Genomic DNA, 25,639 nt, shown 5'->3' on the forward strand with positions numbered 1-25,639 from the left:
GGTTTCTCCGTGTTGATCAGGCTGATCTTGAACTCCCGACCTCAGGTGATCCACCTGCCTTGGCCTCCCAAAGTGCTAGGATTACAGGCGTGAGCCACCATACCCGGCCTCCTATTGTTGTTTTTTATCTTTGGTTTCGTTTTGTTTTATCCACCCAACTTACATGGCTCTCAATTTTTTCTCACCACTAACTTTTTTTTTTTGGTAGAGACAGGGTTTCACCATGTTGGTCATGCTGGTCTTGAACTCCTGACCTCAAGTGATCCACCCACCTTGGCCTCCCAAAGTGCTGGGATTACAGGTGTGAGCTCACCACTAACTTCTTAATAAACCTCTTTCCTAATCGATGCTATTTTCTCTGATGTTTCCAGCTCAGGATGGATCCCAGATGGACGAGGTCGATGGGTAAAAGATGAAAATGTTGAATTTGACTCTGATGAGGAGGAACCACCTGATCTCCCCTTGGACTGACACCCTTTTCCCATTCATTCACAAATACACTGCAATGGGTGCTAAGAACTTAACTTTCCTTAAGTCTGGTTCCTTGTCAGATCTCAGGATTTCAGATCTGTTCATTCTCAATCCAACTACTCCTTTCCTGCAATGTACACAGCTCTCCATACTTTTTTTTTTTTTTTTTTTTTTTTTTTGAGGCAGAGTCTTGCTCTGTTGCCCAGGCTGGAGTGCAGTGGCCCGATCTTGGCTCACTGCAAGCTCCGCCTCCCAGGTTCACGCCATTCTCCTGTCTTAGCCCCCTGAGTAGCTGGGACTACAGGTGCGCACCACCACGCCCGGGTAATTTTTTGTATTTTTAGTACAGATAGGGTTTCACTGTGTTAGCCAGGTTGGTCTCGATCTCCTGACCTTGTGATACGCCCGCCTTGGCCTCCCAAAGTGCTGGGATTACAGGCGTGAGCCACCGCGCCCAGCCACAGCTCTCCATACTTCGAGCCCCTCCCCCACCTTCTACCAAAGCCATGCCAAGCGTCAGCTGCATCAGCCTGGTGCCCTATTAATAAGACTGTCAAAAAGAGGTCTTTGCCCTTCATGTTGTCTGCCTCCTTCTCCACTACCACTCAAAGTCCTTTCCCCCTTCAAACCACATGAGGACTGTGGGTAGGCACTGGAGGGACCTGGCTACATCTGGAAACAGGGCTGCGGCTAAGTTCCCTGTGAAAGTAGAAGAGTTGAAAGGCGTTGGCAGGGTTATGGGGAACACCAAGGGAGGGAGCTCCCCCACCTCCTCCTAGTAACCTGAACCTCTCTGCCTGCTGATCCCCAGAGTATAAATAATCCCCTGGTGAACTGGCAGTAACCCTTGGGGGTTAGCGCCAAGATTCTCACCCCAAAGTCCAAGGAAGAAGGCAAGCAAAATGGATATAAGGGCTTTTATTTACAGGAAAGGAGGACAGATGAGAATTTAAGTGTCTAGTGCTCCCAGCTCTAGTTGGTAAAGGGAAATGCAGTATTATCTCTTCTTTTGCTGGCGACCTGTAAAGGAGGAATATTAAACATAAGTGTTTGTTCCAGCTCCTGCTTTCTGCAAAGGCAGTCTTCTCCTTTCCAGTCCCTTAGCCAAACTCATAAATTGGTAGTGTCTTAGGCCACCTTACAGGCCCATCCCACATTAACAAAACAAAACAAGAAACCACACCACAAATAAAATTACGATACCTCTAAACAAGTATTGTTATCTCTAGTATCCTTTCTACCTGTCTACTCGTCCATATTTGGGGTAGGGGGAGTTTTCTGTCTACTTTCTGATCACTCTTGGGATTTGAACTTCTCATGTGAATAGCTCTTTGGTAGCACCCTGGGCTATTAGTCATTAGGTCTCCTTTCAGGAGGATCCACCAATTTCTGCACTTCCCTGCCCACTCCACACATCATGTCTGCAGTTACTCACGTAGTTCATTGTTTCGGGTCATGGCCTGGGCTGCCCGAGCTCGCGGCCCCTGCTGTGTGAAGTGGTAGCCAAAGCGGACAATAGAGGGACACTGCTCTAGCACGGTGGCCATCTCCATCTCCACTGCATCACCAGGCCACTGGCGCTGGGGGAGGGAGAGGCAAAAGCTGACAGTCACCCTCTCTGGGCTGTTTACCATCCCAGACCACAGATCCCTTTGGGAGGTCAAAGAAGCTTGTTTCTCCACAGTGGTTGAAGAGAGATGCTGACTTGGCTTCCCTCATAGAGATAATGAAGAGGAGAATTCAAACAAGATTAAATAAGATAGCTGCCCCAGTGGCTGGCTCAGGGAGGAGACTCAATGAGACTGAATGCTAACATCAGGGGAAGGAAGGCTGACCTGATTGTCTACACGGAGCTCAGTGAGTGTGGCATTTTCCCGAACTGCCTTCAGCACAGCCATGAGTCCTGTGCTGCTAATGAAGTTGGATTCGATGTTTAGGCTCTGGAGGCTACGATTCTCACGCAACATATCAGCCACTGCCTGGGTAGTAGGGACTTGGGTTAGGATTAGGGAACAGTTTCACAGATGACTGAGGAAAGAAAGAACAGGAGCAAGAGGGAAACACAGCTCTTTGAGAAGAGTCCTTGAGGAGCTATAAATGGAGCTAGAGGGATACAGAAAGCAGGGTGGATAGCAGGGGAAAGCAGGGAGATGAATGTGCAGTAGGACTGGGGGTGTTAGAGAGGGTTGAGAGTTAGGAACCATGGCACTGAAGGTAGGAGTCTCCATGAGGGCTGCCCTAAGAAGGCATGATGAGAATAGCACTCCCTAGCAAAACCCTTTATGACAGCCATGCAAGGGGTGCATGTAAGATGTGGAAGAGGGCTGGGGATGTCGACTAGCCTTACATTGGCGATGGGGTCACCACTCCTCGTGGCTACCAGACTGAAGCTCCGCACATAGGTATTTGCTTTCATTGCCTCACACAGCTCACTTAGCATGGGTATTGGGATGTCCTACCAGAGGAGAATAGGAGATGGTGGGCTAAGGGACTCTTGGATGTCAGTGGTTATCCAGAGTTACGGTTTGGAGGATGCAAGTCAAATACCTGTATATTATTCAGGTTCACCTCCTCCAGCTCTTTGTCATTGCTTCGGACCCTCTTTAGTATCTCCTCAATGTTTGTGGGATTTGGGGGTTCATCCGGCACTGGCTTATACTTGTCAGGCTGTACCACACCTGGTGAGTGAGGGCAGGAAGGGAACCCAACATGTTCCCCACAATCTCCTCCCCATTGGTTTTTTCGCTCTATCCACCTAGGCTGGAATGCAGTGGCACAATCTCAGTTCACAGCAGCCTTGACCTCCCGGGTTCAAGCAATTCTTTTGCCTCAGCTTCCCAAGTATAATAGCTGGGATTACAGGTGTGCACCTGGCTAATTTTTGTATTTTTAGTAGAGACACCATGTTGGCCAGGCTGGTCTCGAACTCCTGACCTCAAGTGATCCACCCTCCTCAGCCTCCCTAAATGCTGGGATTACAGGCATGAGCCACCACGCTTGGCACTCCACAGGTTTTCTTATCACTCATGCAGCATGTTCCCTCCCAGAATCATCAGTTTCACCCTTTTCTACCTTCTCCCAGACACTAGGACTGCCTGCCCAGAGCCCTGGAGACCATGCTCCCCAAACACACTCACTACTAATGCCTTCGGTATTGCAGATTTCTCCGCTGCAGAGGGCATCATAGTATTGCTTGTTGCTCATCAGTGTGTACATGTCCAGAATTGCTGGAGAGGGTAAGCAGAGGGGTCACAGGGAATGAGAAGGAACCTGTTCCAAGCCTTCCTCCTACCTCTTTCTGAATCTGCTGCATTTTTAAAGCCTTACCACTTACACTTTGTCAAAGAAGTTCCCTACCCTCTCTCAGCCCCAGGGGTCCTTTCCATAACCTTCTTAAGGCAGTAGTTTCTAAAACATTGAGAAAGGGCTAAGGGAAGGTCCCTTAGGAGCCACTAGAGGGTAAGGGAGTCTAGCGACTCTCCTCTTTGAGCCAGAATGGTTCCACTTTTTTTATTTTGTTTTGTTTTGTTTTTTGAGACAGTCTCGCTCTGTCCCCCAGGCTGGAGTGCAGTGGTGTGATCTTGGCTCACTGCCACCTCCACCTCCCAGGTTCAAGCAATTCTCCTGCCTCAGCCTCCCAGGTAGCTGGGACTACAGGCGCACGTTGCCACGCCTGGCTAATTTTTTGTATTTTAATAGAGACGGGGTTTCACTGTGTTGCCCAGGTTGGTCTTGAACTCCCGAGCTCAGGCAATCTGCCCACCTCATCCTCCCAAGTGCTGAGGTTACAGGTGTGAGCCACCATGCCCAGCCCAATGGTTCCACTTTTATTTGCTTTTACAATCCCTGTAAAATTGCTTTTGAGGTGTTATTAAATTTAAAAATGAATAAATATATAAACAAAGAAGAAAAGCTTGAAACTACTGCTTGAGGCTTTCTTAGACATCCACATTCTGGTTGAGGGCCTTCCTCACTAATCCCATGTCATGACTAGGATCCGCCTGCCCCTGATCCTGTCACCCTCAACTTCCCACAGCTACCCACCTGCAATGTCACACATTTCAGCATCTGTGGCATGTGCCAGTGCCTCCTCCAGCTCAGGCTCCAGGGTGATCTGCTCCTCTGCTGGAATTTCCCTCTTGGGCTGAATATAGGGTTTCCCTGATAGGGAGATGAAGGATGGTTCAGGTAGAGGTAATTTCTCCCAAGATCCTGGCCTCCAGGTTTCTTTCCTTCTCCAGGAGGTAGAATGCTGGGTCACGAGGGGACGTTGGAAAGCCTGAATCCTGTACAAGCTCAGGACTCCTAGTCCCCTGATCTCTCAAGAACTGAAGAGTGCAAGCTGGCATTTAAGTGTCAGGGCATCTGAGTCCCTAGGCAACTAGGAGCTGGAAGGTGAGAGGAAAGCTGGAGTGGGGGACAAGTGAGAGACAGCATAGCCACTTGGGTTCTACGAGGAGGCATGGATGTCAGGGTCCCCATACCCTTCTTCTCGCCTGTGAAGGGCACCAAGTCATCACGCTCTTTGACTTCTAGTGCCTGCTGCTCCAAGTACTGCAAAAGGGCCTCTCGGTCCAGTGGCCCCGTTGGGCTCTTCTTTGTCTGGTCACGTTGTCTCAGTCCAGCTGGCAGGAGCATGTTCTTAGGGATGAGTTTTGGGGAGCAAGTCAGACCTCCCCTCTGACCTAGGTACTGCTAGGGCTCCCTAAAACATCTCCAGACACCTTTCCCCTGGCCTTCTTAGGCCTCTAGGTCCTGTACCAAACCCTATTCTCAGCCACCCAGAGCCCAACACCGTTCCCAAATGCCTGGGACTGCCCCTGGTTCCCTGTGCTAGAACCCTTACCTCAGGGTCCATCTCCTGTAGCTCGCAGTCCAGCTGCTCTAGCTCCTCGGGGCTCAAGGTCCTTAGGATCTCATCTTCATCTATGTCTCTGTATTTCTCCAGTTCCTTCTGATATGATGACATGGTGGCCCCCACCCCCTCCCCACTGTGTGGCACTCACAGAGCCTGGGGAACATGGAACAAAAGGATGGACAATGGTAAGATGGACAGGGGCACAGCAGGGACACAAAGAGACCAGCCAGGGGGCAGAACATTGAATTGAATTTCTTGGAGATTAGAAATCTAGTTGAAGATGGGAAGTTGGAGAAGATTAGGTTGTTTAGAGTTAGAACTAGAGTCTCCTTTCTGCTTCCCCAGCTTCCAGCCACCCTGGATGAGGATCCCAGACATCTAAGCTGGGTTTGTCTTCCCATGGTATGACAGAGAAATCCTGGCAGCACCCCTCCCCTATAACCTCACTTGTCAGTGCCTTTGCCCTAACACAGCTGCTGGAAGCCCTGCCAACACAGCTGGTCCCATGCCCAGTTCCTATTGAAAGGGGGCGAGGGGCGGGGGAATAGAGAGTTTCAGGAAATTCCTCCTCTCCTCCTCATAATCCAGGCTTTTTCCTAAACTGGATTTAAAAAAGCAAGGAAAATGGGGTGTAAAGGGAAGAGACAGTCTCTTACCCCATTCTCATTTCCCTTTTATTGTGGGGCATCAAGATTTCATTTTCTGTGTTTGCTAAAATTTTAAATCTTAAGGGAAAACAAGGGCTCGGAGCTGTTGGGGAACTTCCAGGCTGGGGGAAGGGTAGTAAGGCCTCTGGAGAAGGGACTGAGTCCCCATAATCTGTCCCTTGCTTTGGACAGGAAGGTGACACTAGACCAATAGGTGTAAATGGAGTAAAGTTTCTTTAAAAACAGTGGGAATATTAAACTCACACAATTTTGTACAATATAAGATACACACAAGGAGCTATACATACACACTATGCTGAATATGAAAGATCCAGAAAGTATGTAAGACACTCACATCGACAATGTAAACTATATACAGTTAAGGGGTAGGACGGCACAGTGGCAGAAATATACAGAGTAACAGAGACAGGGACACACTCCACATCATTCCACATAGGAGCCACTCTTCTCCCCCCACCTCCCACCGGGCTCTCATCCATAAGCCCCCTGTCTCCCCCACCTACCAGTTCTGGTGGCCACCTCCCTTCTCACCTCCCCTGTGTCAGTAGGTCTGTCTGTTCTACTAGAGCACCGTCCCAGCAGCAGGAGGAGCCCAGTGCCGGGGGAGAGGGTGGGGGAACAGTGAGCTCAGCATTTTATTATTTTAGCTCTGGCCAGGTGGGGGGTAGTGGGAGATCACATATACACAGCCCCCATACCCTGCCCAGCCCTGAGAGCCTCTAGTGGTCATTAACAGCCATGGCATCTCCTCCACTTCCCTTCATACAAGCCCCAGTCCGAGACATCGGAGTTCGACTAGAATCAGCCAGTTCCTCCTCATTTGGTGCCTGTTGTATTCAAAAGAGTGAGTGTAAAGTGATATGAAGGTCAATATAAGGATGTATTTTGGTGTGCAATTTTCAGATGTTTATAATTTAGCTGGAGGAATGAATACAATTTAGAAAGGACAGCTCATAATAAATGCTATCAAATAAAGACCCAAATATATTCAGGTATTCATAAATACTTCTTGCTCCCAAACCTAGACTGGACACCAGACAAAAGGGATCTTTCTATTTTATTAGATTAAAAAACACAACGAAACCTGTAAGAACTAGGGGAAAAAGAGAAAGAAATAGAGAAAAGATAGGGCAAAGATCAGAGTGTCGTGACAAAGGGGAGAAGCAGGGAGAGGAGATGGAACAGCAAGAGCCCCAATCAGGGCAGGAAAGAAGTTTCTGAGGACTAGACGTCTCTTCATTTAATGACAATTTTCTGGCGCAAGGCTCGGGGCCCAGAGCCAGGGAGGGGCTCAGGAGGTGGCGGGCCGGGGCCCAGGGCTGAGGCAGTGGGCGGCAGTCCATGGGCAGTAATGTACTTCTTGTAGGCCTCGCGAATGATCTTGAAGGCTCGAGCAGTGGCGTAGGGTATGTCTGTAACAGGGTCCCGGTATAGGGCTGGACGATGGGTCACTGGACAGACCTCCCGAACAGGGACTTTTGGGGGCCGCCCTTGGGGGAACCACTCCTCGAAAGTTGCATCATCACTAAAAGTGATGAAGGTACGTGAGCAGCGAGCAGGGGCGTTGACGGGTCCCGTCCCAGCATGAGGAGTCAATGCAGACGCTGAGGGAGCAGGATCAAGTCTGAAGACAAAAGACAAAAAAACACAAAGAGCTGAGGAGAGAAGATAACAGATATAGAAAGAAAGAAATAGTCCAGGCGCGGTGGCTCAAGCCTGTAATCCCAGCACTTTGGGAGGCCGAGACGGGTGGATCACGAGGTCAGGAGATCGAGACCATCCTGGCTAACACAGTGAAACCCCGTCTCTACTAAAAAATACAAAAAACTAGCGGGGCGAGGTGGCGGGCGCCTGTATCCCAGCTACTCGGGAGGCTGAGGCAGGAGAATGGCATGAACCCGGGAGGCGGAGCTTACAGTGAGCTGAGATCTGGCCACTGCACTCCAGCCTGGGCGGCAGAGCGAGACTCTGTCTCGAAAAAAAAAAAAAAAAAAAAAGAAAGAAAGAAATAAGCTGGGCGGGGTGCGGTGGCTCACACCTCTAATCCCAGCATTTTAGGAAAATGAGGCGGGAGGATTAGTTTAACCCTGGGCAACACAGCAAAACCCTGTCTCTACAAAAAATACAAAAATTAGCGTGTGTGGCTGTACTCCCAGCTACCTGGGAGGCTAAGGTGGGAGGATTGCTTCAGCACAGGAGGTGGCGGTTGCAGTGAGCCGAGCCTGCATTACTGCATTCCAGCCTGGGCGACAGAGTGACACCCTGCCTCAAAAAAAAAAAGAAAAAAGAAAATGAGCTGAAGGGAGTGAGGAATCTGAAAGAAATCTCCAAGTGTTAAGGAGAGCTGTGTGAGACAAGCAAGCAAAATGGGGCTAAGAGAACACGAGCTGAACACACAATCTCTTTTCTTGAGGTTCACTCACCCTTCTATGTCAATATTCTCTTCCTTGGGACCCGGCTCCCCAACAAGTGGCACTGTCACTGAATGATAGGTGATTATGGGCCCAGGGCACTTCCGCTTCTTATGAACCTGCTTCTTTTTGTCAGCCTCGAGCCGCTCATATGTCTCTTTAGGGTCAAAGGAAGAAATGAGGGGATGATCAGAATGCCCCTTTTTCCCACATCCCAGTTCTGTCCCACGATCTCTCAATTATCTTCCTGGCTATCTAGTCACTGCCAACTACCAGAGAGAACTATGGAAATCCCCTAAGGCCCTCTGGCACCTCCCATTTTGTAAGTTTTCTGCTTATAAGTTTTTTCTTGACATCCTCTCTGCTCATTTCTCAAGTATACCTGGGCCCTCTGGTACCTCAGAGTTGGAAGGTACGCTTTGATGAAGAGCTTATGTGCTTTCCCAGATACCAAAATCTCCTCTACAAATGCCCTGTCAATTCACTCCCACAGCTGGGTGTGCTGGCACATGCCTGCAATCCCAGCTACTTGGGAGGCTGAGGTGGAAAGATTGCTTGAGCCCGGGAGGCGGGGGCTGCAGTGAGCTGAGATGGCACCACTGCACTCCAGCCTAGGCAACAGAGTGAGATCCTATCTCCAAAAACAAAAATTAATAAACTAGGAAATTATATTTAACTATAGAGATTTCTGGTCGCTCTAAACAACAAGAAAATCTGGCCACCCTGGGTCTGTATTCTTACAGGGGAGCAATTAGCTGAGCTGAGTAACTGTTCCTCCTTTCAGGCACTCCTCTACAGTTCACCACCATCCCTCTGGCTGGCTGCACACTTCATGTTACCTGCCTGGTCTCCGTGACACTGCTCTGTGGCAATGCACTATTGGTGTATATGTCTCCTCCTTAAGGGCAGTGACTATAACTCATATTGCCCAAATATTATCAGGGTGATACAGCATTCTGCACATTACAGGCACTCATTAAATATTTGTTAATGAATAAATGAATCAAGGCTGGGCACAGTGGCTCACGCCTGTAATCCCAGCACTTTGGGAGTCCAAGGTGGGTGGATCAGCTGAAGGTCAGGAGTTCGAGACCAGCCTGACCAACATGGTGAAACCCCGTCTCTACTAAGAATACAAAAACTACCCGGGTGTGGTGGCACATGACTGCAATCCCAGCTACTTGGGAGGCTAAGACAGAAGAATTGCTTGAACCTGGGAGGCAGAGGTTGAAGTGAGATTGCACTATTGCACTCCAACGTGGGCAACAAGTGCAAAACTCTGTCTCAAAAAAAAAAAAATTGTAAAAATTTAAAAAAAAAGGGCCGGACATGGTGGCTCACACCTGTAATCCCAGCACTTTGGGAGGCCAAGGTGTGTAGATTATGAGGTCAGGAGATCAAGACCATTCTGGCCAACATAGTGAAACCTCATCTCTACTAAAAATACAAAAAATTAGCTGGGCGTGGTGGCGCGCACCTGCAGTCCCAGGTACTCTGGAGGCTTAAGCAGGAGAATCGCTTGAACCCAGGAGGCGGAGGTTGCAGTGAGCTGAGATTGTGCCACTGCACTCCAGCACAGGCGACAGAGTGAGACTCTGTCTCAAAAAAAATTTAAAAAATAAAATTAAATTAAAAAAAGAGGCTAGGCACAGTGGCTCATGCCTGTAATCCCAGCACTTTGGGAGGCCAAGGCAGATGATCACGAGGTCAGGAGATTGAGACCATCCAGGCTAACGTGCTGAAACTCCATCTCTACTAATTAGCCGGGCGTGGTGACAGGCGCCTGTAATCCCAGCTACTTGGGAGGCTGAGGCAGGAGAATCACTTGAACCTGGGAGGCGGAGGTTGCAGTGAGCCGAAATTGTGCCATTGCACTCCAGCCTGGGCGAAAGAGTGAGACTCCATCTCAAAAAAAGAAGAGTACTCTGGAAACCCTTCCAATGACTGAACCTCTCTTGCACTTGAACTGTTTGATAATACTGCTTTCTTTCCCTTGAGCCAATCTTCCAACCCCTCTACTTTCTTCTTCTTCTTTTTTTTTTTGAGACAGAGTCTCGCTCTGTCACCAGGCTGGAGTGCAGTGGCGTGATCACAGCTCCCTGCAACCTCCCCCTCCCAGGTTCAAGCAATTCTCCTGCCTCAGCCTCCTGAGTAGCAGGGACTACAGGCGCGCGCCACCACGCCCAGCTAATTTTTGTATTTTTGGTAGAGACGGGGTTTCACCATGTTGGCCAGGATGGTCTCGATCTCTTGACCTCGTGATCCGCCTGCCTCAGCCTCCCAAAGTGCTGGGATTACAGGCCTGAGCTTCCACACCCGGCCCAACCCCTCTACTTTCAAACACTTGCCTACACCCTCTGGAACTCATGCTCTGTAATCTGCCAACTCATCTATATCCTAGAGCTCCTCACTCAGCATTCCTTCCATGATTTGCCTTACCAGAAACCTGGTCATTCACTGAGGCCACCACTCCTCTCTGCAGCCCTCTGGTGGAGGTTGCTCATTCTCTTCATCCCTACAGGATATACCTATGTCCTACTGGGTCCCACCCTGTAGCTTTCAGATCACTACTTTTCTGCCTACAAGCAAAACTCCCTTCTCTTTTGAGACCTGTGCCAAGAGTCTAGATTAACTTCTGTCCTTCCTAATCATGGTCACTCCCTCCCTCAATGAAGACTTTGGCAGTGGTTTCTACTCTTCATCTCTACCCTAATTCCTATCATCTTAGGGTCACCCTGGTGACTTTGAAGTGCTCATGGGTAGCCCCTTCAATACTGCATGGCCACAATTTATCACCTCATCTCTAACAACCTTCTTTTCCTTGTCACTTTACTTTTATTTTTTTTCGAGTCTCACTCTCTTGCCCAGGCTGGAGTGCAGTGACACAATCTCCACTCACTGCAACCTCCGCCTCCCAGGTTTAAGTGGTTCTCCTCAGTGATTCTCAGCTCCCCAAGTAGCCAGGACAACAGGTGCACACCACCACGCCTGGCTAATTTTTTGTATGTTTAGTAGAGATGGGGTTTCACCATGTTGGCCAGGCTGGTCTCGAACTCCTTACCCCATGATCCGTCCGCCTCGGCCTCCCAAAGTGCTGGGATTACAGGTGTGAGCCATTGCGCCGGGCCACATTTTCCTTTTTAAAGCATGCTTAGGTTGCTGACTGTATTATTTCAATCACTTCAGTCACTCTCCTGTCAATAATTCCCTTGCCCTGATCTGGACTGCTGAGTGCTACTGGAGAAAAATAACAGCACAGACTGCAACCACCATAAATTCATTCATGGTCCTAGTCTTCAGCAGGTCCCTCAATACTGCTCGATATCCCACATCAGTAACTATTTTAAATGCTCCTCAGTCTCATCAAGCTTCCAGCTGTATCCCTAATGTTTGACAGATGGCGCCGCATAATGAAAAAGACATCAGGTGAGAACCACTGCAATGCCCTCCCTTTGGATTACAAACCTACAACTGTAAGCCACATTTTAAAATAGAGACAGGGTCTCACTATGTTGCCCAGGCTGGTCTTGAACTCCTGGGCTCAAGCAATCCTCCTTCCTTGGCCTCCCAAATTGCTGGGATTACAGGCATGAGCCACTGCACTCGGCTAAGCCACACTTTCTTTTTTTTTTTTTTTTTGAGACAGAGTTTTGCTCTTGTTACCCAGGCTAGAGTGCAATGGCACGATCTCGGCTCACCGCAACCTCTGCCTCCCGGGTTCAAGTGATTCTCCTGCCTTAACCTCCCAAGTAGCTGGGATTACAGGCATGTACCACCACACTCAGCTAATATTTTGTATTTTTAGTGGAGATGGGGTTTCTCCATGTTGGTCAGGCTGGTCTCGAACTCCTGACCTCAGATGATCTGCCTGCCACGGCCTCCCAAAGTGCTGGGATTACAGGTGTGAGCCACTGTACCCGGCCACCACACTTTCTTTCTCACTTCCCCCATCTGAGGCCAATTCCTCCACCATGCTGCTCTATCTCCCAGCCTTGCCTCCCATCTCCAAAAACCTACACTATTAATAACCTTTCTTTCTTCTCTTTCTTTAAACTCAGTTGTTTCTCATGAAAGATATAGTTTCTAATATCTTCAAATAAAATAAAAACAACTTTACCTTAATCTCAGACCCCTCTGTAGCTTCTATTCCCTCTTCTACCCTTCATAGCCAAGCTTGCAAAGTTTTGCTCCCCAATATACTTCGATATGGCTTGGTCGCCAATAAGTGCTAAGGTCATGTCTGACCTCTATCTCACCAAAACCAATGGGCACTTCTCAGTTCTACTAATCACCATCTCAGCAGCAATCAGTAGTCACTCTCTCGAGGCATTCTCTTTCCTGGCATTTTTAACACAAACTCTCCTGGGTTTCTCCAACTTGTTGGTCACTTCCAGGCTCTTTTCAAAGCTCCTCCTCTTGTATGAAACTATCACGCTTTAGTGTCTGCAGGACTCTATCAGGCCTCTGTTTTCTCACTCTGTGCTTTCTCCCTGCATGCTCAGATGCACTCCAATATTGTTAATTACCATCCATATTCTAAAGACTTCCGAATTTATATTTTCAGCCCAGATCTCTTATTGGAACACCAGATTTGCATATTTAACTGACCTCTCATCACTGCATGAATTGCTCACAAACTCCTTAAATTCAACATGTTCAAAAATAAATTTATTTTTTCCCCACTGAACTTGCTCCTCCTTCAGGGTCTCCTAAGCCAGTTACTGACACGGAAAACCTAGGAGTCACTCTCCTTACGGTAGTCCAAACCAATCAATGTGGACAAACGATGCAGACTGTAACTACAGTAACATCAAGGTGACCTTGTTGCTTGTGAGCCACCACACCCATGCCCAGCAAATTTCAAAACTATTATTAGGCCGGGCGTGGTGGCTCACGCCTGTAATCCCTGCACTTTGGGAGGCTGAGGCGGGCGGATCACGAGGTCAGGAGATCGAGACCATCCTGGCCAACACGGTGAAACCCTGTCTCTACTAAAAATACAAAAAATTAACCGGGCGCGGTGGCGGGCGCCTGTAGTCCCAGCTACTCGGGAGGCTGAGGCAGGAGAATGGTGTGAACCCGGGAGGCGGAGCTTGCAGTGAGCCGAGATTGCGCCACTGCACTCCAGCCTGGGCAACAGAGCGAGACTCTGCCTAAAAAAAAAAAAAAAAAAAAACACTATTATTAATCTGGAATGGGATGGGTCCCAGATATTCCAGGTAAATAATCTCCCACTTCTGGGAAATTACATCTGGCTTATGCATATTCAATTATGTATGGTTGGCCAAAAAGAAAAAAAAAAAGAGAGAGAGAACAACAATAAAAAGGAGATTCAGAAAGAGAAAAATAGCCAGGCACGATGGCTCACGCCTGTAATTCTAGCACTTTGGGAGGCTGAGGCAGGCAGATCATGAGATCGGGAGATAGAGACCATCCAGGCTAACACGATGAAACCCCGTCTCTACTAAAAATACAAAAAATTAGCCGTACGTAGGGGCATGCACCTGTAGTCCCAGCTACTCGGGGGGCTGAGGCAGGAGAATCGCTTGAAGCCGGGAGGCAGAGGTTGCAGTGAGCCTAGATCTCACCACTGCACTCCAGCCTGGGCGACAGAGAGAGACTCCGTGTCAAAAACAAAAAAAGAGAAAGAAAACATATTAAATACTGTAGGTGATTCCACATGCTATTTCACCCAGAAAGTATGTACCAGGAGGTATGAATCTGCTGGTCCCTCAATTTCTCATGTACCTTTCATGATATGAGACTCTTACTACTCTATAAAGAAGTATATATTTTTGTATAATATAATACCGTACATGGTTCTATCCCTATAAACTGAAGAGGTTTTTGTTTTTTTTGTTTTTTTTTGAGACGGAGTCTCGCTCTGTTGCCCAGGCTGGAGTGCAGTGGCGCGATCTCGGCTCACTGCAAGCTCTGCCTCCCAGGTTCGTGCCATTCTCCTGCCTCAGCCTCCCGAGTAGCTGGGACTACAGGTGCCCACCACCACACCCGGCTAATTTTTTTGTATTTTTAGTAGAGACGGGGTTTCACTATGTTAGCCAGGATGGTCTCGATCTTCTGACCTTGTGATTCGCCTGCCTTGGCCTCCCAAAGTGCTGGGATTACAGGCGTGAGCCACTGCACCCGGCCGAGGTTTTTTTTTGTTTTGTTTTGTTTTTTTTGAGACGGAGTATCGCTCTGTAGCCCTAGCTGGAGTGCAGGCGTATGATCTCGGCTCACTGCAACTTCCATCCACCTCCCAGGTTCAAATGATTCTCTTGCCTCAGCCTCCCAAGTACCTGGGATTACAGACATGTGCCACCACGCCCAGCTAATTTTTGTATTTTTAGTAGAGACAGGGTTTCATCATGTTGGCCAGGCTGGTCTGGAACTCCCAACTGCAGGTGATCCACCCATCTTGGCCTCCCAAAGTGCTGGGATTACAGGTATAAGCCACCACGCTTGGCCCAAACTGAAGAGATTTTTAAAGCAATACCATAAAATGAAGAGATTTTTAAAGCAATTTATCTCATGAAGGACTAATCTGCTGACTTTACATTCTCATGATTATCATTAAAGTCAACATTATCACTCCCTGCTTTTTTTTTTTAAAGAGATGGGGTCTCACTATGTTGTCCAGGCTGGTTGTGAACTCCTGACCTTAAGCAATCCTCCTGCCTAAATTCCCTGAGTCATTAGGTGTACACCCTATTTTATAAACAAGAAAAGCAAAATGTGAATAAGTAAAGTAATTTACCTACAGTCTGAAAGCAAGTGAATAGCAGAACCAGGATTTGACCTCAGTTCTATACAACTCTTATTTTACACCAAAGTACCTTAGCTTGTTCTTCAGAGTACTCATAACTGCCTAGACCTTTGCACCTAATCATCTACTCTCTGCCATTTCTTCCTTCTGATTCTCTCATCCCAAATTTCCATCTCTCCAATTCTTTGGTTCTTCAGGTCTCATGGTTTTTCTCATGCCCCTCAGCCCCTCTACCCACTTTTTCTGAAACCACAGACTGACCCAGTGAACGTAAATTAAGCTCTTCTGTGATCTTGGCCTCCCGGAGCAGCTCCTCCTGGGTTAGTGGCCGCTCACAGTGGGGCCCCTTTCGCCGTCTTGACTGGCCCTGCCTCTCCTGTACCCGAAGGAACGTTTGTCGTGTATGCTCAGCTGTAGACTGACGCATGGACTTCCTACCTGGAAGAGAGTGAGATAAGAAGAAATCTTTGAATTTATGTCCACCTATTTTATTTATTTATTTATTTTTATTATTATTTTTTGAGACGGAGTCTCGCTCTGTCGCCCAGGCTGCAGTGCAGTGGCACGATCTCGGCTCACTGCAAGCTCCGCCTCCCGGGTTCACGCCATTCTCCTGCCTCAGCCTCCTGAGTAGCTGGGACTACAGGCGCCCGCCACCACGCCCGGCTAATTTTTTGTATTTTTAGTAGAGAAGGGGTTTCACCGTGTTAGCCAGGATGGTCTCGATCTCCTGACCTCGTGATCTGCCCGCCTTGGCCTCCCAAAGTGTTGGGATTACAGGCGTGAGCCACCACGCCCGGCCCCCATGTCCACCTATTTTATTTATTTTTAAATTTTGTGTTTGGAAATAATTTCCTTTTTTTTTTTGAGACAGAGTCTCGCTCTGTCACCCAGTCTGGAGTGCAGTGGCACAATCTCAGCTCACTGCAAGCTCCGCCTCCCACATTCACGCCATTCTCCTGCCTCAGCCTCCCGAGTAGCTGGGATTACAGGCACCGGCCACCATGCCCGGCTAATTTTTTCGTGTTTTTAGTAGAGACGGGGTTTCACTGTGTTAGCCAGGATGGTTTCGATCTCCTGACCTCGTGATCTGCCCGCCTTGGCCTCCCAAAGTGCTGGCATTATGGGCGTGAGCCACTGCGCCCGGCCAGAAATCATTTCTTTTCTTTTCTTTTTTTTTTTTTTTTTGAGACAGAATCTCGCTCTGTCGCCCAGGTTGGAGTGCAGTGGCACGATCTCGGCTCACTCCAACCTCTGCCTCCCGGGTTCAAACGATTCTCCTGCCTCAGATTCCCGAGCAGCTGGGACTACAGGCACATGCCACCATGTCCAGCTAATTTTTTGTATTTGTAGTAGAGATGGGGTTTCACCATGTTAGCCAGGATGGTCTCAAACTCCTGACCTCAAGATCCACCTGCCTCGGCCTCCCAAAATGCTGGGATTACAGGCGTGAGCCACCGCGCCTGGCCTCAAAATAATTTCAAACCTACAAAGTTGCAAGAATAGTACAAGGAATACTCATGTATCTTTTACCCCATCACCTATTGGTAATATTTTGGCCCTTTTGCATTTTGTATGTGTGGTTTTTTTCTAAATGATCTAAATTAGATAACTAAAGTTGTAAACATCATGGCCTTTATCCCTAAATATTTCAGTGTGTATTTCCTAAGAATGAGGATTTTCCTATCCATAGTAAGTTATCAACATCAGTAAATTTTTTTCTTTTTCTTTTTTTTTTTTTTGAGACGGAGTTTTGCTCTTGTTGCCCAGGCTGCAGTGCAATGGTGTGGTCTTGGCTCACTGTAACCCCTGCCTCCCAGGTTCAAGCAATTCTCCTGCCTCAGCCTCCCAAGTAGCTGGGATTACAGGGGCCCACCACCACACCTGCCTAATTTTTGTATTTTTAGTAGAGATGGAATTTCACCATCTTGGCCAGGCTGGTCTCGAACTCCTGACCTCAGGTGATCCGCCCGCCTTGGCCTCCCAAAGTGATGGGATTATAGGCGTGAGCCACTGCACCCAGCAACATCAGTAAATTTAACACTGATATGATATTGTATCATCATATTCCAATTTTCCCAATTGACCCAAACATCCCTACTCACTGTCAGAGCCGTCATCTTGTAGTTCTAGTGGCAGTAGTGCCTTCTCTTCTCGGGCCTTTTGAGAGCTACCAGCCGGGGTGTTGACCTTTCGAGGCCTTAAGCTCTTGAGAGGCTCCTGAGGACAGATTGGAATCAGATACCAGGGAACAGAAGAAGTAAGGAGAAATATGAGGATCTCAATGAGAGAAAACTAGCATTGCCAGAAATGAAAGTGGCAAAGGGAGTACTGGGACCTGATGAAAGAGGGAATAGGAATTGAGGAAATCCAAGAAAACTAGGACTCCTCCTGTACCTTATAGGCCTTGGTGACTACTCGGCGCTTCCTTCTTGGCTCTTCTGCTTCTCCATCGCTGGATGGTTCATCCCCTTCATCAATATCAAAGTCAGAGTCCACTTCATCCTCTGTATCTGACTGGTCCCCTTGATACTCATCATCTCCGGATTCCTAAGGACACAGGGAGATGAGGGTTGGCTGGCAATGGAAGCCTTAATGACCCTTCAGGAGGAACAGAATCTCTCAACTTTCTTGATAAGGGTTGCCCTACTCTCCTTCCTAATCCAGCCCTTCATTTTCTTCAAGCAAGAAAACTTTCTAGCTAATGGCCTTTGGCTCCAGTACCACCTCCTTCCAACATTAATTGATAGCGCTTTACCTGCAACACACTGTGTTAAGTACTGGGAAACAAAAGGATATGGTTTGGTCTCTACCTTTAGGGGCTTACAGTAAAGGGGATAACATAATCTTACCTTTTTTTTTTTTTTTTTTGAGATGTGGGTCTTGGCCAGGCACGGTGGCTCATGCCTGTAATCCCAGCGTTTTGGGTGGCTGAGGTGGGCAGATCACTTGAGGCCAAGAGTTCGAGATCTGCCTGGCCAACATGGTGAAACCCTGTCTCTACTAAAAATACAAAAATTAGCTGGGCATGGTGATGCACACCTGTCGTCCCAGCTACTTGGGAGGCTGAGGCAGGAGAATCACCTGAACCCAGGAGGCATAGGTTGCAGTGAGCTGAGATAGTGCCACTGGACTCCAGCCTGGGTGACAGGGCGAGACACTATCTCAAAAAAAAAAAAAAAGGCATGAACAGGAGTTAAACTATGGTTGAAAACACTGTTAGTATTTAGACAGTCAAGAGGGAAGAAGGAGTCATGGGCGATGAAATAGCAGAAACAAAGGCGCAGAAATGGTAATGTGTACAGCATGTTTATGGAATAAAGATTTAGATCTAAGTAAAACTTTTCTCTGTCAAGAAACCTTGTTAGCCAACTGTGTTTCGCTCCAGCACTGCCTCCTTCCAACACTGATTGCACTGTAGGACTATATGATTTGAAAAGAAGGTTGCGGCCGGGCGCAGTGGCTCATGCCTGTAATCCCTGCACTTTGGGAGGCCGAGGCAGGTGGATCATGAGGTCAGGAGATTGAGACCATCCTGGCTAACACGGTGAAACCCCATCTCTACTAAAAATAGAAAAAATTAGCCAAGCGTGGTGGCAGATGCCTGTAGTCCCAGCTACTCAGGAGGCTGAGGCAGGAGAATGGCGTGAACCCGGGAGGTGGAGCTTGCAGTGAGCTGAGATCCGGCCACTGCACTCTAGCACAGAGCTGTGAGACTCCGTCTCAAAAAAAAAAGAGGCGGTGGCGGTGGCTCAAGCCTGTAATCTCAGCACTTTGGGAGGCCAAAGGCGGGGTGGATCCACCCGAGGTCAGGAGATCGAGAGACTATCCTGGCTAACATGGTGAAACCCGTCTCCACTAAAAAAAAATACAAAACAAAAGTAGCGAGGCGTGGTGGCGGAGCGCCTGTAGTCTCAGCTACTTGGGAGGTGAGGTGGGAATGGGCGAACCGGGGAGTGAACTTGCAGTGAGAGCCGAGATCAGCCACTGCACTCCCAGCCACAGGAACACAGCGAGACTCCATCTCAAAAAAAAAAAAAAAAAAAAGAAAAAAAGAAAAGAAGTTTGCATTCCTGCATTCCATTTATGGAGAAACTTACATGTCACACTAATAAACACAATTTTAACCTGCAGGCCAATAATTCTCAATCCCCTCCATCTCCTTATTTGTCCGACCATTGATAATCATTGTTTATGTAAACTAAAGTTACTGAGAGAAATATGTGTCATTCCTCAGATGTGTTGGGACAGAAAAACAGCTGAGTACTGCTACTATGGATAACGGAGAGCCACCGAAGATATAGGGGAGGGGTAACAGTATGTACAAGGGGTATTTCAGAAAGCTCTGGAGGCAGTTAGATGGCCTGGAGTAGAGAATGTGAAGTACAGCCTAGACCTGAGGTGATACTGTTTAGGGCTAGAATGGCAGCCATATTAGAAAGAAAAGGGAAAAAAGTCAGTTGAGGGAGAGGGAGTCAACTGGGCTGGGTGACACCTCACACATGTGGCTCTCTCTTCAATCAGTGATGCAGACTAAAGGGCTAATCTTGGTACACATGATGCCAAAGCAAGCAAATAACACAGATGGTTGACCCTCCAAACCAGCCAGAGTTCAATTTTGCACTGATGACCATCATTTCCTCCCAATTGATGCCTGTAAAAGACAGCCTGGGAACACATTAATCCCCTCAGCCTTAATCTGGTATTAAGCCATATTACCAGAGGGTAGTAGATCAACCACACATTAGCTTAGTGCCCAATCAAAATACTTGCACTAAATTACTACCATTCCTTTGGCTTTTATTGAGTCATTAATACACATCACTAGATAAGAGAATGTTTGTATATCATCTACGAAAACCGTTACTTTTTATAATATAAGGATATAATGATAAATGCTCCCTAGGATTTAAGACTGAATAAGTTTGTCTCTCTTGAACAACTTGTATGCTTCTTTCTTACTAAAAAAAGAAATACAAGGTTTGGCTACCAGGAAGCTCACAGCTAAATTTAATATCAATTGCTATTACCATTTTAGCAGAGGTTCCTGGTACAATTACTTCTGATCTGTCTCTATTTTTACCGTTTCTACTTTTTGTTTATATTGTAAGCCTCCTTAAATCCTTGTTGGAAGCATGAAGGGTACATATTAAATAACGAGTCGTAAAATGACAGATATAGGAAAATGGCCTTAGAGGAGGGATGAGAAAGTTCTATTTTAAACTAGTTGGTCAGGGCTGTGTCAGTAATGACTCAGTGATGTGGGTTTTTTTGTTTTGGTTTTTTTTTTAAATGGAGTCTCACTCTGTCGCCCAGGCTGGAGTGCAGTGGAGTGATCCACTGAAACCTCCGCCTCCCGGGTTCAAGCTAGTAGCTGGGATTACAGGCGCGTGCCACCACGCTCAGCTAATTTTTTGTATGTTTAGTAGAGACAGGGTTTCACCATGTTGGTCAGGCTGGTCTCGAACTCCTGACCTTGTGATCCACCTGCCTCAGCCTCCCAAAGTGCTGGGATTACAGGCATGAGCCACCACACCCAGCCCCTAAATCCTGTGGGTTCTTTTTTTTTTTTTTTGAGACGGAGTCTCGCTGTGCTCCCAGGCTGGAGTCCAGTGGCGTGATCTCGGCTCACTGCAAGCTCCGCCTCCCGGGTTCACGCCATTCTCCCACCTCAGCCTCCCAAGTAGCTGAGACTACAGGCGCCCGCCACCACGCCCGGCTAGTTTTTTGTATTTTTAGTAGAGACGGGGTTTCACCATGTTAGCCAGGATGGTCTCGATCTCCTGACCTCGTGATCCACCCGCCTCGGCCTCCCAAAGTGCTGGGATTACAGGCTTGAGCCACCGCGCCCGGCCAATCCTGTGGGTTCTATTCCTTAATTTCTCTTGAATCTTTCTGTTTCTCTACTGCCATGCCGCCTTCAAGCTATTCTCATTACAGAGTAAGTAATCTTTCTAAAGTACAAATTTTATCGTGGAACTCGGATGACTCTTCTCAGTCCTCTGGATGAACAGCAAAACTCCTTGACATGGCTCACAAGGCCCTAAATGATCTGGCCCATGCCTACTCCCTCCAGGCTTATCAATCTTTAGTCTCCTTCATGCTCTGGAGAATGAAAGTAGACTTGCAGGTCCCAGACCAGGATCTCAACGTCTTTACATACTCTCCCCGATCTGCTCTGTGGACTAACCTTTCTCCTTCTCCCACTTTTCATCAAGCTAAGGTCTACTTTTCAAACTGTCCTCAGCTTAAACATCATCCCTCCAGGGATGCCTATCCTGATCAACAGCTTTGGTTCAGATGTATTACCTTAACACTCTATCTTATATCTTACACCTTGTTTTAGTCCTTATCACACATTTTGTTTGTTTTTGAGACAGAGTCCTGCTCTGTCGCCCAGGCTGGAGTGCAGTGGTATGATTTCGGCTCACTGCAACCTCCTCCTCCCAGGTTCAAGCGATTCTCTGCCTCAGCCTCCTGAGTAGCTGGGACTATAGGCGCACGCCACCACGCCTGGCTAATTTTTGTATTTTTAGTAGAGACTGGGGTTTTACCATGTTGGCCAGGATGGTCTTGATCTCCTGACCTTGTGATCTACCTGCCTCGGCCTTCCAAAGTGCTGGGATTACATGCGTGAGCCACTGTGCCCTTCCTATCACACAGTATTTTAACTGTTAACCCAGCCAGTTACCCCACTGGGGCATGGAGTATGTAAGGACAGAGCACTGTTTTTAATATTCTCGGTTTCCCTAGAGCCCAATACAACCTATCACCGATGGCATGCACTGGGTATTCAACACATTTAAGAAACGGGTAGGCCGGGCGCGGTGGCTCAAGCCTGTAATCCCAGCACTTTGGGAGGCCGAGACGGGCGGATCACGAGGTCAGGAGATCGAGACCATCCTGGCAAACACGGTGAAACCCCGTCTCTACTAAAAAATACAAAAAAACTAGCCGGGCGAGATGGCGGGCGCCTGTAGTCCCAGCTACTCGGGAGGCTGAGGCAGGAGAATGGCGTAAACCCGGGAGGCGGAGCTTGCAGTGAGCTGAGATCCGGCCACTGCACTCCAGCCTGGGCGACAGAGCCAGACTCCATCTCAAAAAAAAAAAAAAAAAAGAAACGGGTAGATTCAACTAATAAAAATTTAGCAAGTGGCAGCCCAATCCGGACACCTCACACATAATGTTGAACAAAACAGACCATCCCTAACTTTATACAGTTTACAATGCAATAGGAAAGCATAAGCAAGTAAGCAAACCGAATCTAATTGCAAACTGAAATATGTTCTGTGGGAGAAATAAATGGGGACACTTGTTAGGATAGTCAAGGAAGGATTATCTTCCTGAGAAAACATATACATTGAGACTTGAAAGCTGAAAAAGGAGTGGGCTAATCTCTACTTTTGGAGCAGTTCCTTTCCATGTCTCAGGTGAATAATCCGGCAGTGGGCCAACAAGTATACATCGAGCGACTGACTACTACTATCTGTGTGCCTGACGTATGCTGGAGGTCAGAAGTACAGTGAGAGATGGAACTACGCAAGTACGCGGTAGATTTCTGCCGTTCTCTGGAGTGCCTCCGCAAAGCTTCTCCGTCTCTTGCCCCTTTGACCCCATCCAGAGGTCTCCCTTGTAGGACTCCACACTATCCGTCCCCCCGCCCCGCCCCCCGGCTCCGATTCACCGCACCCATCTAGGGTATCAGCTCCCAGAGCTCCGCTCTATTCCCCGCCCTCTTCTTCTTTGTCCGGAGATCCTCCCTCCAGGGCTCCTCTTCGCTTCCTCCCCTCCCTTTTCCCAGGCTCGGATCTTGCCTCTGTGAAACCTCCATAAGTCGTCTGGTAGAACTCATCTTCCTCCTCTGCCTCCAGAAGCCCGGAAAGCCGGTTCCCAGCGGTCTTCCGGGGTGCCCGGCCCCCAGCCAAACTCATACCGCCTACCGAGACTGCTCCGCCACCTGCAGCCCCTCACCAGCTCGCTTCTGGGAGCTCGACGCTCGACACCGCTACCTGCGGGTGGACACCAGCGGCGGAAGTCGGGCGTTTACAGGCAGAAGTAACAGAGTGTCGAGAGACTCCTGGTCCCACCCTCTAAACCCTCTTTACTCTTCAGCCTCTCCTACTCCTGCGCGGAACCTCTAGGCCGCTTGCCCTAGTGCTCAATGAGTCCACTTGGTGGCACGACGACCCCCATAAACCTAAGTCAACACATTTTCTTTTATTTATTTTTGTTTTTAATGTATATATATATATACACACACACACATATATATGTATTTTTTTCGTCGGGACGGAGTCTCGCTCTGTCGCCAGACTGGAGTGCAGTGGCACGATCTCGGCTCACTGCAACCTCCCTCTCCCGGGCTGAAGCAATTCTCCCCGAGTAGCTGGGATTACAGGCGCCCGCCACCATGCCCAGCTAATTTTTGTATTTTTAGTAGAAACGGCTTTCACCATGTTGGCCAGGCTGGTCTCAAACTCCTAACCTCAGGTGATCCGCGCGCTTCGGCCTCCCAAAGTGCTGGGATTACAGGCGTGAGCCACCGCGCCGGGCTCACATTTTCTTTTAGAAGAGGTCATTCTCACCGGTCCAGTCCGTTTTCCACACTGCTGCCAGTAGGAAACTTTCAAATTTTCTAAAAACCCAGATTTTGCCAGTCCTCTCCTCAACATTTTTTAATGGCTCCACATCATCTACAAGATAAAGTCCAAAATCCTTGAGAAAGAAAGCATAATATTGTGGTTAAAAACACAGCCATAGACATTTATCCGAAGGAAAGGACATAATTCAACATAAGGAAGCTGATTTAGGAAAAAAAAAAAAAAGGAAATCAGTATTTCCAAGAGACGTCCGCACTCCATATTTATGCACCCCCATATTTAATGCAGCACTGCTTATAGTAACCAAAATAGGAAATCAATCTAGGTGTCCAACAACAGATGAATAAAGGAAATGAGGTGTATATACACAAATGAATACTATTTAGCCATTAAAAGGAACAAAATCCTGTCATTTGCAGCAACATGGATGGAATTGGAGGACACGTTAACTGACTTAAGCCACGAACAGAAAGTTAAACACTGCGTGTTCTCACTCATATGTGGACGCTTTAAAAAAATTGATTTCATAGAAATAAAAAATAGAACAGATGATACTGGGGGCTGGGAAGTGCAGGGGGAAGGAAGGGACAGGGAAATATTTGTTTTTTGTTGTTGTTGTTGTTGTTTTTTTGAGACGGAGTCTCCCTCTGTGGCCCAGGCTGGAGTGCAATGGCCGGATCTCAGCTCACTGCAAGCTCCGCCGCCTAGGTTTACGCCATTCTCCTGCCTCAGCCTCCCGAGTAGCTGGGACTACAGGCGCCCGCCACCTCGCCCTGCTAGTTTTTTGTATTTTTTAGTAGAGACGGGTTTCACCGTGTTAGCCAGGATGGTCTCGATCTTCTGACCTCGTGATCCGCCCGTCTCGGCCTCCCAAAGTGCTGGGATTACAGGCTTGAGCCACCGCGCCCGGCCAGATTTGGTAAAAGACACAAAATTGTGGCTCACACCTGTAATCCCAGCACTTTGGGAAGCCGAGGGTGTGGATCATGAGGTCAGGAGTTCACGACCAGCCTGGCCAAGATGGTGAAACCCCATCTCCACTAAAAATACAAAAATTAGCTGGTCATAGTGGTGGGCACCTGTAATCCCAGCTACTCGGGAGGCTGAGGCAGAGAATTGCTTGATCTCGGGAGGCGGAGGTTGCAGTGAGCCAAGATCGCGCGCCATTTGCACTCCAGCCTGGGAAACAGAGCGAGACTCCGTCTGAAAAAAAAAAAAAAAAAAAAGACAAAATTGGGCCGGGCACAGTGGCTCACGCCTAGTAATTCCAGCACTTCGGGAGGCTGAGGCGGGCAGATCACGAGGTCAAGAGATTATGACCATCCTGGCCAACATGGTGAAACCCCGTCTCTACTACAAATACAAAAATTAACTGGGTGTGGTGGCACACACCTGCAGTCCCAGCTACTCGGGAAGCTGAGGCAGGAGAATCGCTTGAACCCGGGAGGCAGAGGTTGCAGTGAGCTGAGATTGTGCCACTACACCCCAGCCTGGCAACAGAGCAAGACGCCATCTGAAAAGAAAAAAAAAAAAAAAAAAAGACACAAAATTACCATTTTTTTTGAGACGGGGTCTCTGTTGCCCAGGCTGGAGTGTAGCAGCAGGATCATGGCTCACTGCCTCCTTGACCTCGTGGACTCAAGCTGTCCTCCCACCTTGGCATCCCAAAGTGAGAGGTTTACAAAGTGAGCTGATTAAAGCCGTGAGCCACCACACCGGCCCCAAATTACATTTGTTTGTTCATTTGTTCATTTGTTTGTTTGAGATAGGATCTCACTCTGTCGCCCAGGCTGGAGTGCAGTGATGCAATCACTGCTCACTGTGGTCTCGACCTCCTGGGTTCAAGCGATCATCCCACCTCAGTC

General features: G+C 48.1%; 3 protein-coding genes across 8 annotated transcripts in view; 1 reads left to right on the top strand and 2 right to left on the bottom strand.

The window, feature by feature from the left end:
* The window catches only part of SCNM1 (sodium channel modifier 1), a 5,196-nt gene extending 3,512 nt beyond the window's left edge, over positions 1-1,684 (top strand). The window contains exon 6 of one of the 3 annotated variants that reach the window (XM_017960796.2): positions 372-524. In XM_017960796.2, coding sequence (XP_017816285.1) covers positions 372-471 — 100 coding nt within the window. In that variant the 3' untranslated portion in view covers positions 472-524. Of the gene's footprint in view, positions 1-371 lie in introns of all 3 variants that reach the window. The other 2 variants (XM_009180709.2, NM_001168946.1) reach the window with 2 other exon arrangements.
* Positions 1,375-6,643, bottom strand: TMOD4 (tropomodulin 4). 3 transcript variants are annotated; one of them, XM_009180723.3, is made up of 10 exons: positions 6,501-6,643; positions 5,318-5,482; positions 4,956-5,112; positions 4,516-4,632; positions 3,609-3,698; positions 3,019-3,149; positions 2,819-2,926; positions 2,307-2,450; positions 1,907-2,051; positions 1,375-1,491 (listed from the first exon to the last, which is right to left on the bottom strand). In XM_009180723.3, the coding sequence occupies exons 2-10, from the start codon at positions 5,438-5,440 to the stop codon at positions 1,469-1,471; spliced, it is 1,038 nt and encodes a 345-aa protein (XP_009178987.1). In that variant the 5' UTR covers positions 5,441-5,482; positions 6,501-6,643; the 3' UTR covers positions 1,375-1,468. The 3 variants fall into 3 exon arrangements, with proteins under 3 accessions (XP_009178987.1, XP_009178996.1, NP_001162418.1); XM_009180732.4 differs by having other exon boundaries at positions 6,529-6,623; NM_001168947.1 differs by lacking the exon at positions 6,501-6,643 and having other exon boundaries at positions 1,469-1,491; positions 5,318-5,440.
* A 394-nt stretch (positions 6,644-7,037) lies between these two features.
* On the bottom strand, positions 7,038-23,192 carry VPS72 (vacuolar protein sorting 72 homolog). 2 transcript variants are annotated; one of them, NM_001168948.1, is given in 6 exon segments: positions 7,234-7,621; positions 8,421-8,565; positions 15,436-15,612; positions 17,280-17,394; positions 17,572-17,724; positions 22,989-23,105. In NM_001168948.1, coding segments are annotated over 6 exon segments (1,095 nt in total).
* Positions 23,193-25,639: the final 2,447 nt, after the last annotated feature.

Source organism: Papio anubis, chromosome 1 (assembly GCF_008728515.1).
Source record: "Papio anubis isolate 15944 chromosome 1, Panubis1.0, whole genome shotgun sequence".
Taxonomy (NCBI): Eukaryota; Metazoa; Chordata; class Mammalia; order Primates; family Cercopithecidae; genus Papio; species Papio anubis.

What these genes read in the sequence shown, in the direction of transcription:
- VPS72 (XM_009180749.4), bottom strand. Translation starts at nt 23,105, where the DNA reads ATGAGTTTGGCTGGGGGCCGGGCACCCCGGAAGACCGCTGGGAACCGG. An exon ending in TAGTCACCAAGGCCTATAAG is followed by an intron (nt 17,395 to 17,571) that starts GTACAGGAGGAG and finishes ATCTGTCCTCAG; the next exon opens with GAGCCTCTCAAGAGCTTAAG. An exon ending in GAGAATATTGACATAGAAGG is followed by an intron (nt 7,622 to 8,420) that starts GTGAGTGAACCT and finishes TTTTGTCTTCAG; the next exon opens with ACTTGATCCTGCTCCCTCAG.
- TMOD4 (XM_009180723.3), bottom strand. Translation starts at nt 5,440, where the DNA reads ATGTCATCATATCAGAAGGAACTGGAGAAATACAGAGACATAGATGAA. An exon ending in TACAGGAGATGGACCCTGAG is followed by an intron (nt 5,113 to 5,317) that starts GTAAGGGTTCTA and finishes CTCATCCCTAAG; the next exon opens with AACATGCTCCTGCCAGCTGG. An exon ending in GACCCGAAACAATGAACTAC is followed by an intron (nt 1,492 to 1,906) that starts GTGAGTAACTGC and finishes CCTCCTTTACAG; the next exon opens with GTCGCCAGCAAAAGAAGAGA.